The 13,973-nt window shown below is 37.7% G+C and overlaps 1 protein-coding gene across 1 annotated transcript in view; it reads left to right on the top strand.

Annotated features, from left to right (window-relative positions):
- LOC120101883 (uncharacterized) overlaps positions 1-4,000 on the top strand; it is a 61,938-nt gene extending 57,938 nt beyond the window's left edge. Inside the window, 2 exon segments of the mRNA XM_063271904.1 lie at positions 2,957-3,194; positions 3,966-4,000. Of these exon segments, the coding sequence (XP_063127974.1) occupies positions 2,957-3,194; positions 3,966-4,000 (273 nt within the window).
- Positions 4,001-13,973: the final 9,973 nt, after the last annotated feature.

Consider the following 13,973-nt stretch of genomic DNA (forward strand, 5'->3'; position numbering starts at 1 on the left):
TTGAGGGAATATGGAGGCAAAGTTTAGAACAGAGGCAGAAAGAACACCCATTCAGAGCCTGCCCCACATGTGACCCATACATACACAGCCACCCAATTAGACAAGATGGATGGAGCAAAGAAGTGCAGGCTGACAGGAACTGGATGTAGATCTCTCCTGAGAGACACTGCCAGAATACAGCAAATACATAGGCGAATGCCGGCAGCACACCACTGAACTGAGAAGGGGACTCCCAATGAAGGAATCAGAGAAAGGACTGGAAGAGCTTGAAGGGGTTCAAGACCCCATATGAACAACAATGCCAACCAACCAGAGCTTCCAGGGATTAAGCCAGTGCCCAAAGACTATACATGGATTGACCCTGGGCTCCAACCTCTTAGGTAGCAATGAAAAGCCTAGTAAGAGCACCAGAGGAAGGAGAAGCCCTTGGTCCTGCTAAGACTGAACCCCCAGTGAACGTGACTGTTGGGGGAGGACGGTAATGGAGGGAGGATGGGGGAGGGGAACACCTATCTAGAAGGGGAGGGGGAGGGGACAGGGGGATTTTGGCCTGGAAACCGGGAAATGGAATAACTATCGATTAAGCTGCACATTTGCTACATATATGTAGGGGGCCTAGATTCTGGTGCTGGAGCATATGAAGGGGGAGGTCCTGCAGATTCAAAGGTGAAGGATCACAATGATTTAAAGGCTACAGCAAGATACCAGGATATAGAAGGAGAGGCATGTCTGGGAGGCTCCAGTATTGATGGTGTAGCAAAATCCAGGGGGCTAGAAGCAGGCCAGTGACTTATTTCAATGTACATTTGCAAGTAAACTGGTTTGGACAAAAGGGTATAATTTGTGACATAGTATAGTGACATAGTGAGCACACCACATCTGACAGATTGCATTTTTTAGAAGGATTTTAATTTTTTGTTTGATTTTTAATTTAACTTTAAAACTTTATTTAATTTTAATTTTTGAAGTTTTGCGAGGGGGGATTGTTAGCAAGAGATAATTGGAAGGATTGAAAAATAAAATGAGAATTACTTGTGACCATCATGATAAATTTAAAGAGATTCAATAACAGACATATATTTTGAAAAGGATAAAAAGCAACAAAAAAGTAAAAAATGAAAGAAAGCAGGGTACATTTTAACTAATAGTTTCCAGGGATTAAGTCCACAGGAAGGACGAATTAGTGATGTCACACACATGAATAGTATTCTCACCCAGGACTCAACTTGGCTTGGACTAGAAACCTACCTTTTATAGGTAATTTCTTATTACCAAGCTCCTGGAAACCTAAAATCCAAGCCTGTATCAAAGCGCATGTCCAAATGAAGCAACAAAATTCATTTTTCACTCTTAATAACTATTAATGATTCTTCTGTTATGGGCAGTTCCTTTCAAATATATTCTTTTGTATGGCCAAGCATGAAAACAAACAAGCAAAACTATTCTGTGCAATCTGCATATAAAATATGACTATCTTGTGCAGGACTGCTCAAACATAAACTTAGCTGCATGCTGGTAAGAAATATGTGATGAGTAGAGTTGACTTAACCTAAGCCATCATCTCAGAAGAAAAGTAACTTATCAGTGTTGCTCAATTTAGGAAGTGTTATAATTTCCTATGATTGCTGTGACAAAACATTGATAAAAAGCAACTTACAGAAGACAGGTTACACTCCTTGATATACTTGGAGTTACCTGTTAACTCCTGAGAAATATCAGGGCCTAAACTGAAGCAGGGCAGGAACCTGGATTCAAGAACTGAAGTACAAGCTGAGTAGGAGTTCTGCCTCTTGCCTTGTACCTCATACCTTTCATTTTCTGACTAATAGTTAAAGGGTGGCAACATCCTAGAGATCTGGGCCCTACAAATTCCAAGATTAATCAGGACAATATCCTTTAGACTTCTCTATACATTAGGTCAATCTGATGGAGGCATTTTCTCCATTAAACTCCCTTTTCTCACCAACTTCTTTTCTCAGACACATTTGTTTTGCCTTAATAAAACACCAGGATCTAAAACACTAAATAAAGATTGCCCATGGGAGAACCCGTGGCTCCAGCTGAATATGTAGCAAAGGATGGCCTTATTTGGCGTCACTAGGAGGGAAGCTGCTTAGTCCTAAGGAAGCTTGATGACCCAGGGTTAGGGAATGCTAGGGTGTTGTTGCCAGAGTGTATAGGTGAGGGAGGGAGCACTGTAATAGAGGAAGGGGGAGGAGATACAGGGTTTGTGGAGGTGAACTGTGAAGGGCGATAACGTTTGAAATATAAATAAATAAAATAGCCAATAAAAAATAAAACAGTATTACCAGGGAAACTTGTTCAAGTAAGTGGTTCTTTGGGACTTAGAAATGCTGAGAGTGTATAGCACTTCAATGTCATGACAGAGGAGCATGTCTGCAGAAAGGAAAAAAAAAACAAACAGCAAGCTGAAACCTGATGTCTCTTGTCTTGGGAAGGAAAAATGTAGCAGAGAAAGTACATTGAAAATGGGCACCTGTATTTTGTAATTCCAAATTATAGGCAATGGCATACTTCTATCAGGAGGGCCAAGGGACTTAAGCCACCAGAAAGTTGTCACAAAGAGGGTATTGCCATGGCTGGAACTAGAATGGCATCCCATTCAAAACATCCCAACAGAAACCCCCAATCCTTCTACCCCCTAAAAATCTCAACGAATGACAGTCATTAATTAGATTAACTCACAGTGTGTGGCAGCACATCAAGTTTGAAATGTTGCTTTGGTTTAGTAGTTCTATTCTTTGCAGTATGCCTTAAATTTTGACAAGTTTTGGAAAAATGCAGAGAACTTAGAGTCTCCATTTCAGAAACTTCATATCATGCATTCCTATCTATGGCAACTGTTATTTTCCTCATAGTTTTGGATATCATTTTTAAATTTCAATTTTGTAAACCATGTGAAATGACAATCTTGTTTTGCCTTGTGTTATTACAGATGTCCATTATACAAATCATGATCGACAACTATCATTGAATATTTGGAAATGATAATATATTTTATAAATGTATTGACAGAAGATCTGAGGATTTAAAGACTTCTGCAGATTCAATAAATTCTTCTGGCAAATGACCTATTATGAAAGAATTCCTAGCTGGCCCCAACAAGAAAACATATGATAATGGTGAAAAATTAAAAATTTCATCCATTCCTCTGAAGGAGGAAGGTCCTACAGGTGAGCCAAGATTTATTTAGTCATCAAATGAACGGAAGGATGACATCATTCACTTATTTCATAAATTTGTAAATATGAGAGTAGTTTTGGGCACAAAATGATATTAGAGTATGGAGAAACTTTTTAACCAACACTAATTAAATTATACTTAAATTTATGCATATGTATATACAAACCTATATATATGTATATATAATTTATATGTATATACACAAACAGACACACACTCACACACAAATACTTAGGTACTATATATACCACATGTAAGTATGACAGACTCTTTATTCAGCCTCTTTAAGAATCCCACAATATTGCCATTCTTCCTATGGTCTTTAAGTCACAGAGGATTCATGCATATAAAATTATTATTTTTGATAAGATCATTAGAAACAATGTTTTAATTTATACCTCCAATAGAGATTCTGCATGTTTAAGTCCTGTACCACTGTCAACATGCTTTTTGATTTTAATGCAAAAATAATAATGTTTGCTTAATTTCCTACAAGAGAAAATCTTGCCAAATGCTTAACATTGGCATAAATATTAAATTGCACAGGATCCACTACAAAACCTACATGAAGAAAGATAAAGAGGCTAAAATGCACCTGATTAATATGGTAGTCCACTCAAATTCCTATACATTGATAACGCAAGTAATTATTTGTATAGAGTTAAGAAAATATACCGAAATATTACTCTTATCTGAAGTGAAGTGAATCTATCATCTGAGAATGTTTGTCTAACAATGACATTTTATGTTTCATTTAACAGGACAGAACAGAACAACTACCACATATAAGTGGTAGAAGATGACTGAAGACATTATAAGGTCATTCTATTTTAATGTTCCCTTCTACCTTCCACTTAATCATAGCAGAACAATTAATACAACATCCTGCTTCAGCATTCATATGTTATCATAATAAATGTTATAATAAATAAAAGTGTTATTGCTTACACTCCAATGTGCCTTGATCATGATTCTCCATAGTCTTTGGAAAGTGACATTTTTCTGTCTCTGCCTCTACAGCCCAGTTATACTACTTGCTTTCCCACCTCAGTTTCTAAAGTGCAGCCAAAACTAATGACATTAAATAATCCCTCAGAATTGTGCCCAGGATTCTGTTCCATACAAAGTTCTAAATAAATTTCCATTACCAATCAAACGTAATCATCACACATGATGAAGTTAGAGATGGATAACGGTTGTTAGATTATACAAAATGACCTGAAAAGATCAGTGCTTAAGCAACTGAGATTCAGGCTTTGTGACATGAACTTGGGTCATCGAAACATACTTTAGAACACAACAAAACTGAGTATTGTTGCACAAGCATCTCTAGACCAGAAGCTTCTACCTGGATGGAGGTGGGACTTGGAGACAGTAGTTAACAGAAGCTTATTGGCCAGATATTCCTGACATGTTGTTCAGCAATGATCAAAAGAGACCTTTTGCCAAAAAAAAAAAAAGTAACTGAGAAAGACCAATACTGGATGCTCTTTTCAAATATAAATAAACATGCTTTACACACACACATGCACTCATACACACATATATTCATCCTTATACTTAACATACACTCAGAATACAGAAGCATACAGTATATTTGTTTTATCTCTCTGCATAACCTGAGACCTCAGCATGAAATATTCTTTATTCATTGTCTATGTAGAAATAGTCTGTAATACAATTTTGAGATATTGAAATCTTAGAGAAAACCTCCAGTAATATAATTGATAATTTCCATATTTACTCTTTCTTGGTCCCTCCTGCACTCCCAATTATAATAAGTTCAAAACGTTTTCATTTATTACTATTATTATTTTAAATTTTTAAAATTTTTTATTAGATATATTTCTTTACTTACATTCCAAAGGTTATTCCCCCTCCTGGTTTCCTGTCCATAAGCCCCCATTTCCTCCCCTTCCCCCCACACAGGTATTCCACCTATGCATTATTAAAAATTGAATTATAGCACTATAGGCTGACTTTTCTCCCTTCGGTCACTGTAATCTCAAACTCATCAATATTGTTTCATATATGTGTTTATTTATGTATATTTGTATCCTAAAAATATGGATACAACTTGAGTCCATTTTCTTCTGTTTGTGATTGAGTTTCCATGGTGTACAGTGTGTATTAGACAATCCCTATGCAGGTCATTTCTGTAAAAATTAACCTTCTGATGGTCATCTTTAGATTCCTATAACTTTTGACACATGAATTTTTTCGTTTTACTAGTGCATTGATATTGCTAACATTGTGTTTTTGTACTCATTTTTATCACAGGAAAATTGAAAACAGACTATCAAGTATGGTGGCTCTTAAAGTCTTTGTAATCCTTTTTCTACAATGTTCCCTGAAATATAGAGATTTTCGTAATAATGTACATGTACTCACAGGTGCTGGGTTTTACACAAAGCACTTTGTGTCCAGTTTTTTCTTTTCTGTAATGGTCTCCATTTTCTGTACAAAGAGGCTTCTTTCATGAGGAATGATGGCCACACGTATTGGTAGATATAATACTAATATTTAGAATCCTGTAAGAAGCATGGCTGATTTAGTAAATTAATGTGATAAATTTTAAGGTTTATGACATCACCAGTTCCAAGAAAAAAAAGCATAATTTTCTATATATACAAAACGTGCCTTTCCCAATCTCAATCGCACATTCTTGGCGAATTCTGTTCGTTCCAAGTGGGAAAAGTTTGTAGGAAGATGACTTTGAAGATAAACACACAGCTAGTATTTCACAAAGTGTACTGCTGTTACTTGATGAATAAGCTTAGTTTTCTTAAAGTGGTTCTAAACGGTAAAAGCATACTTTTCTGTATAGACACAACATGCATTTCCATCCTGAATTGCACATTCTTTGGAATTCTGTTCCTTCCAAGCGGGAAAAGCTTGTAGGCAGATGATAAGCTAAGTTTTGTGGTTATAGACGGTAAAAAGCATATTTTTCTATATAGATCAAACGTGCGTTTCCCAGTCAGAATTTCACATTCTTTGGCGAATTCTTTTCTTTCCAAGCATGAAAAGCTTGTAGGAAGTTGACTTTGAAAATAAACATGAAGCTAATGTTTCCAAAGTGAATTGCTGTTATATGGTGAATAAGCTTAGTTTTCAGTGGTTCTAATCGGTAAAAAGCATACTTTTCTATATAGACCAAATGTGAGTTTCCCAGTCTGAATTGCACATTCTTTGGCGACTTCTGTTCCTTCCAAGCTGGCAAAGCTTGTGGGAAGATGACTTTGAAGATAAACACACATCTGGTGTTTCACAAAGTGAATTGCTGCTACATGGCAAATAAGCTTAGTTTTCAGTGGTTCTAGACGGTTAAGAGCATACTTTTATATATAGATCAAACGTGCGTTTCCCTGTCTGAATCGCACATTCTTTGGCGAATTTTGTTTGTTCCAAGAAGGCAAAGCTTGTAGGAAGATGACTATGAAGATAATCACACAGCTTTGTTTCACAAAGTGAATTGCTATTACTTGACGATAAGCATAGCTTTTTTAAGTGGTTGTCCATGGTAAAAAGCATACTTTTCTATATAGTCAAAACGTGCGTTTCCCAGTCTGAATTGCATATTCTTTGGCGAATTCTGATAGTTCCAAGCTGGCAAAGCTTGTAGGAAGATGACTTTGAAGATAAACACACAGCTGGTGTGTTTCACAAAGTGAACTGTTATTACTTGATGATAAGCTAAGTTTTTTTAAGTGGTTGTCCACGGTAAAAAGCATACTTTTCTCTATAGACAAAACGTGAGTTTCCCAGTCTGAATCGCACATTTGTTCGTTCCAAGCTGGCATAGCTTGTGGGAAGTTGACTTTGAAGATAAACACACAGCTGGTGTTTCACAAAGTGATTTGCTATTACTTGACGATAACGTTAGCTGTTTTATGTGGTTCTCCATGGTAAAAAGCATACTTTTCTATATGGACAAAAGTGCGTTTCCAAGTCTGAATCACACATTCTTTAGCAAATTCTGTTCATACCAAGCTGGCAAAGCCTGTAGGAAGATGACGTTGAAGATAATCACACAGCTTTGTTTCTCAAAGTGAATTGCTATTACTTGACAATAAGCTTAACTTTTTTAAGTGCTTCTCTATGGTAAAAAGCATACTTTTCTATATAGTCAAAACGTGCGTTTCCCAGTCTGAATTGCACATTCTCTGGCGAATTCTGTTCGTTCCAAGCTGGCCTAGCTTGTGGGAAGTTGACTTTGAAGATAAAAACACAGCGGGTGTTTCACAAAGTGAATTGCTGTTACATGGCAAATAAGCTTAGTTTTCAGTGGTTCTAGACGGTTAAGAGCATACTTTTATATATAGATCAAACGTGCGTTTCCCTGTCTCAATCGCACATTCTTTGGCGAATTCTGTAAGTTCCAAGCTGGCAAAGCTTGTAGGAAGATGACTTTGAAGATAAACACACAGCTGGTGTGTTTCACAAAGTGAATTGCTATTACTTGACGATAAGTTAGTTTTTTAATGAGGTTGTCCACAGTAAAAAGCATACTTTTCTACATAGACAAAATGTGCATTTCCCAGTCTGAATAGCACATTCTTTGGCGATTTCTGTTCGTTCCAAGCTGGTATAGCTTGTGGGAAGATGACTTTGAAGATAAACAAACAACTTGTGTTTCACAAAGTGAATTGCTGTTACATGGCAAATAAGCTTAGTTTCAGTGGTTCTAGACGGTTAAGAGCATACTTTTATATATAGATCAAACGTGCGTTTCCCTGTCTGAATCGCACATTCTTTGGCGATAGCTGTTCGTTCCAACCTGGCAAAGCTTGTGGGAAGATGACTTTGACGATAATCACACAGCTTTGTTTCTCAAAGTGAATTGCTATTAATTGACAATAAGCTTAGCTTTTTTAAGTGGTTCTCCATGGTAAACAGCATACTTTTCTATATAGACAAAATGTGAGTTTCCCAGTCTGAATCGCACATTCTTTGGCGAATACTGTAAGTTCCAAGCTGGCAAAGCTTGTAGGAAGATGCCTTTGAAGATAAACACACAGCGGGTGTTTCACAAAGTGAATTGCTATTACTAGACAATAAGTTAGTTTTTTAAAGAGGTTGTCCACGGTAAAAAGCGTAATTATCTACATAGACAAAACGTGCATTTCCCTGTCTGAATAGCACATTCTTTGGCGATTTCTCTTCCTTCCAAGCTGGTATAACTTGTGGGAAGATGACTTTGAAGATATACACACAGCTGCTGTTTCACAAAGTGAATTGCTGTTACATGGCACATAAGCTTAGTTTTCAGTGGTTCTAGATGGTTAAGAGCATACTTTTATATATAGATCAAACATGCGTTTCCCTGTCTGAATCCCACATTCTTTGGCAGTTTCTGTTCATTCCAAGCTGGCAAAGCTTGTGGTAAGATGACTTTGACGATAAACACACAGCTTTGTTTCTCAAAGTGAATTGCTATTACTTGACGATAAGCTTAGCTTTTTTAAGTGGTTCTCCATGGTAAAAAGCATACTTTTCTATATAGACAAAACGTGAGTTTCGCAGTCTGAATCGCCCATTCTCTATCGATTTCTGTTCGATTCAAGCTGGCCTAGCTTATGGGAAGTTGACTTTGAAGATAAACACACGGCTGATGTTTCACAAAGTGAATTGCTTTTACATGGCAAATAAGCTGAGTTTGCAGTGGTTCTAGATGGTTAAGAGCATACTTTTATATATAGATCAAACGGGCGTTTCCCTGTCTGAATCGCACTTTCTTTGGCGAATTCTGTTCATTCCAAGATGGCAAAGCTTGTAGGAAGATGCCTTTGAAGATAAACACACAGCGGGTGTGTTTCACAAAGTGAATTGCTATTACTTGACGATAAGTTAGTTTTTTAAAGAGGTTGTCCACGGTAAAATGCATCCTTTTCTACGTAGACAAAACGTGCATTTCACAGTCTGAATAGCAAATTCCTTGGCGATTTCTGTTCATTCCAAGCTGGTATATCTTGTGGGAAGATGACTTTGAAGATAAACACACAGCTGGTGTTTCACAATGTGAATTGCTGTTACTTGGCAAATAAGCTTAGTTTTCGTGGTTCTAGACGTTTAAGAGCATACTTTTATATATAGATCAAACGTGCGTTTCCCTGTCTGAATCGCACATTCTTTGGCAATTTCTGTTCGTTCCAAGTTGGCAAAGCTTGTAGGAAGATGTCTTTGACGATAATCACGCAGCTTTGTTTCTCAAAGTGAATTGCTATTACTTGACGATAAGCTTAGGTTTTTTAAGTGTTTCTCCATGGTAAAAAGCATACTTTTCTATATAGATAAAACGTGAGTTTCCCAGTCTGAATCGCACATTCTCTGGCGAATTCTGTTCGTTCCAAGCTGGCGAAGCTTGTAGGAAGATGACTTTGACGATAATCACACAGCTTTGTTTCTCAAAGTGAATTGCTCTTACGTGACGATAAGCTTAGCTTTTTTAAGTGGTTCTCCATGGTAAAAAGCATACTTTTCTATATAGACAAAACGTGAGTTTCCCAGTCTGAATCGCACATTCTCTGGCGAATTATGTTCGTTCCATGCTGGCCTAGCTTGTGGGAAGTTGACTTTGAAGATAAACAAATAGCTGGTGTTTCACAAAGTGAATTGCTGTTATTTGGCAAATAAGCTTAGTTTTCAGTGGTTCTAGAGGGTTAAGGGCATACTTTTATATATAGATCAAACGTGCTTTTCCCTGTCTGAATCGCACATTCTTTGGCGATTTCTGTTCGTTCCAAGCTGGCGAAGCTTTTAGGAAGATGACTTTGACAATAATCACACAGCTTTGTTTCTCAAAGTGAATTGCTATTACTTGAGCATAAGCTTAGCTTTTTTAAGTGGTCTCAACGGTAAAAAGCATACTTTTCTATATAGACAAAACGTGAGTTTCCCACTCTGAATCGCACATTCTCTGGCGAATTCTGTTCGTTCTAAGTTGGCCTAGCTTGTGGGAAGTTGACTTTGAAGATAAACACACAGCTGATGTTTCACAAAGTGAATTGCTGTTACATGGAAAATAAGCTTAGTTTTCAGTGGTTCTAGACGGTTAAGAGCATACTTTTATATATAGATCAAACGGGCGTTTCCCTCTCTTAATCGCACTTTCTTTGGCGAAATCTGTTCATTCCAAGATGGCAAAGCATGTAGGAAGATGCCTTTGATGATAAACACACAGCGGGTGTGTTTCACAAAGTGAATTGCTATTACTTGACGATAAGCTAATTTTTTTTAAGTGGTTCTCCACAGTAAAAAGCATACTTTTCTATATAGACAAAACGTGAGTTTCCCAGTCTGAATCGCACATTCTCTGGCGAATTCTGTTCGTTCCAAGCTGGCCTAGCTTGTGGGAAGTTGACTTTGAAGATAAACACACAGCTGATGTTTCACAAAGTGAATTGCTGTTACATGGCAAATAAGCTTAGTTTTCAGTGGTTCTAGACGGTTAAGAGCATACATTTATATATAGATCAAACGTGCTTTTCCCTGTCTGAATCGCACATTCTTTGGCAATTTCTGTTCGTTCCAAGCTGGCAAACCTTGTAGGAAGATGACTTTGACGATAATCACACAGCTTTGTTTCTCATAGTGAATAGCTATTACTTGATGATAAGCTTAGCTTTTTTAAGTGTTTCTCCATGGTTAAAGCATACTTTCCTGTATTGACAAAACGTGAGTTTCCCAGTCTGAATCGCACATTCTCTGGCGAATTCTGTTTGATCCAAGCTGGCCTAGATTGTGGGAAGTTGACTTTGAAGATAAACACACAGCTGATGTTTCACAAAGTGAATTGCTGTTACATGGCAAATAAGCTTAGTTTTCAGTGGTTCTAGACGGTTAAGAACATACTTTTATGTATAGATCAAACGGGCGTTTCCCTGTCTGAACCGCACTTTCTTTGGCGAATTCTGTTCGTTTCAAGATGGGAAAGCTTGTAGGAAGATGCCTTTGAAGATAAACACACAGCGGGTGTGTTTCACAAAGTGAATTGCTATTACTTGACGATAAGTTAGTTTTTTAAAGAGGTTGTCCACGGTAAAATGCATCCTTTTCTACGTAGACAAAACGTGCATTTCCCAGTCTGAATAGCACATTCTTTGGCGATTTCTGTTCATTCCAAGCTGGTATAGCTTATGGGAAGAAGACTTTGAATAAACACACAGCTTGTGTTTCACAAAGTGAATTGCTGTTACTTGGCAAATAAGCTTAGTTTTCAGTGGTTCTAGACGGTTAAGAGCATAATTTTTTTTTTTAAAAACTTATTTATTATATATAAGTACACTGTAGCTGTCTTCAGACACACCAGAAGAGGGCGTCAGATCTCATTACAGATGGTTGTGAGCCACCATGTGGTTGCTGGGATTTGAACTCAGGACCTCTGGAAGAGCAGTCAGTGCTCTTAACTGCTGAGCCATCTCTTCAGCCCCAAGAGCATACTTTTATATATAGATCAAACGTGCTTTTCCCTGTCTGAATCGCACATTCTTTGGCGATTTCTGTTCCTTCCAAGCTTGCAAAGCTTGTGGGAAGATGACCGGGTCGATAATCACACAGCTTTGTTTCTCAAAGTGAATTGCTATTACTTGACGATAAGCTTAGCTTCTTTAAGTGGTTCTCCACAGTAAAAAGCATACTTTTCTATATAGACAAAACGTGAGTTTCCCAGTCTGAATCGCACATTCTCCGGCGAATTCTGTTCGTTCCAAGCTGGCCTAGCTTGTGGGATTTTGACTTTGAAGATAAACACACAGCTGATCTTTCACAAAGTGAATTGCTGTTACACGGCAAATAAGCTTAGTTTTCAGTGGTTCTAGACGGTTAAGAGCATACTTTTATATATAGATCAAACGGGCGTTTCCCTGTCTAAACTGCACTTTCTTTGGCGAATTCTGTTCGTTCCAAGATGGCAAAGCTTGTAGGAAGATGCCTTTGAAGATAAACACCCAGCGGGTGTGTTTCACAAAGTGAATTGCTATTACTTGACGATAAGTTAGTTTTTTAAAGAGGTTGTCGAAAGTAAAATGCATCCTTTTCTACGAAGACAAAACGTGCATTTCCCTGTCTGAATAGCACATTCTTTGGCGATTTCTCTTCCTTCCAAGCTGGTATAACTTGTGGGAAGATGACTTTGAAGATATACACACAGCTGGTGTTTCACAAAGTGAATTGCTGTTACATGGCAAATAAGCTTAGTTATCCTTGGTTCTAGACGGTTAAGAGCATACGGTTTTTTTTTTAAAAAACTTACTTATTTATTATATATAAGTACACTGTAGCTGTCTTCAGACACACCAGAAGAGGGCGTCAGATCTCATTACAGATGGTTGTGAGCCACCATGTGGTTGCTGGGATTTGAACTCAGGACCTCTGGAAGAGCAGTCAGTGCTCTTAACTGCTGAGCCATCTCTCCAGCCCCAAGAGCATATTTTATATATATGATCAAACGTGCTCTGCCCTGTCTGAATCGCACTTTCTTTGGCGAATTCTGTTCGTTCCAAGATGGCAAAGCTTGTAGGAAGATGCCTTGAAGATAAACACACAGCGGGTGTGTTTCACAAAGTGAATTGCTATTACTTGACGATAAGTTAGTTTTTAAAGAGGTTATCCACGGTAAAATTCATCCTTTTCTACGTAGACACAACGTGCATTTCCAAGTCTGAATAGCACATTCTTTGGTGATTTCTGTTCATTCCAAGCTGGTATAGCTTGTGGGAAGATGACTTTGAAGATAAACACACAGCTGGTGTTTCACAAAGTGAATTGCTGTTACATGGCAAATAAGCTTAGTTTTCAGTGGTTCTAGACGGTTAAGAGCATACATTTATATATAGATCAAACGTGCTTTTCCCTGTCTGAATCGCACATTCTTTGGCAATTTCTGTTCGTTCCAAGCTGGCAAACCTTGTAGGAAGATGACTTTGACGATAATCACACAGCTTTGTTTCTCATAGTGAATAGCTATTACTTGACGATAAGCTTAGCTTTTTTAAGTGTTTCTCCATGGTTAAAGCATACTTTCCTGTATTGACAAAACGTGAGTTTCACAGTCTGAATCGCACATTCTCTGGCGAATTCTGGTTGATCCAAGCTGGCCTAGATTGTGGGAAGTTGACTTTGAAGATAAACACACAGCTGATGTTTCACAAAGTGAATTGCTGTTACATGGCAAATAAGCTTAGTTTTCAGTGGTTCTAGACGGTTAAGAACATACTTTTATGTATAGATCAAACGGGCGTTTCCCTGTCTGAACCGCACTTTCTTTGGCGAATTCTGTTCCTTTCAAGATGGGAAAGATTGTAGGAAGATGCCTTTGAATATAAACACCCAGCGGGTGTGTTTCACAAAGTGAATTGCTATTACTTGACGATAAGTTAGTTTTTTAAAGAGGTTGTCGAAAGTAAAATGCATCCTTTTCTACGAAGACAAAACGTGCATTTCCCTGTCTGAATAGCACATTCTTTGGCGATTTCTCTTCCTTCCAAGCTGGTATAACTTGTGGGAAGATGACTTTGAAGATATACACACAGCTGGTGTTTCACAAAGTGAATTGCTGTTACATGGCAAATAAGCTTAGTTATCCTTGGTTCTAGACGGTTAAGAGCATACGTTTTTTTTTTTAAAAAATCTTACTTATTTATTATATATAAGTACACTGTAGCTGTCTTCAGACACACAAGAAGAGGGCGTCAGATCTCATTACAGATGGTTGTGAGCCACCATGTGGTTGCTGGGATTTGAACTCAGGACCTCTGGAAGAGCAGTCA

This window comes from Rattus norvegicus, chromosome 12 (genome assembly GCF_036323735.1).
Source record: "Rattus norvegicus strain BN/NHsdMcwi chromosome 12, GRCr8, whole genome shotgun sequence".
In the NCBI taxonomy this organism is placed as follows: domain Eukaryota; kingdom Metazoa; phylum Chordata; class Mammalia; order Rodentia; family Muridae; genus Rattus; species Rattus norvegicus.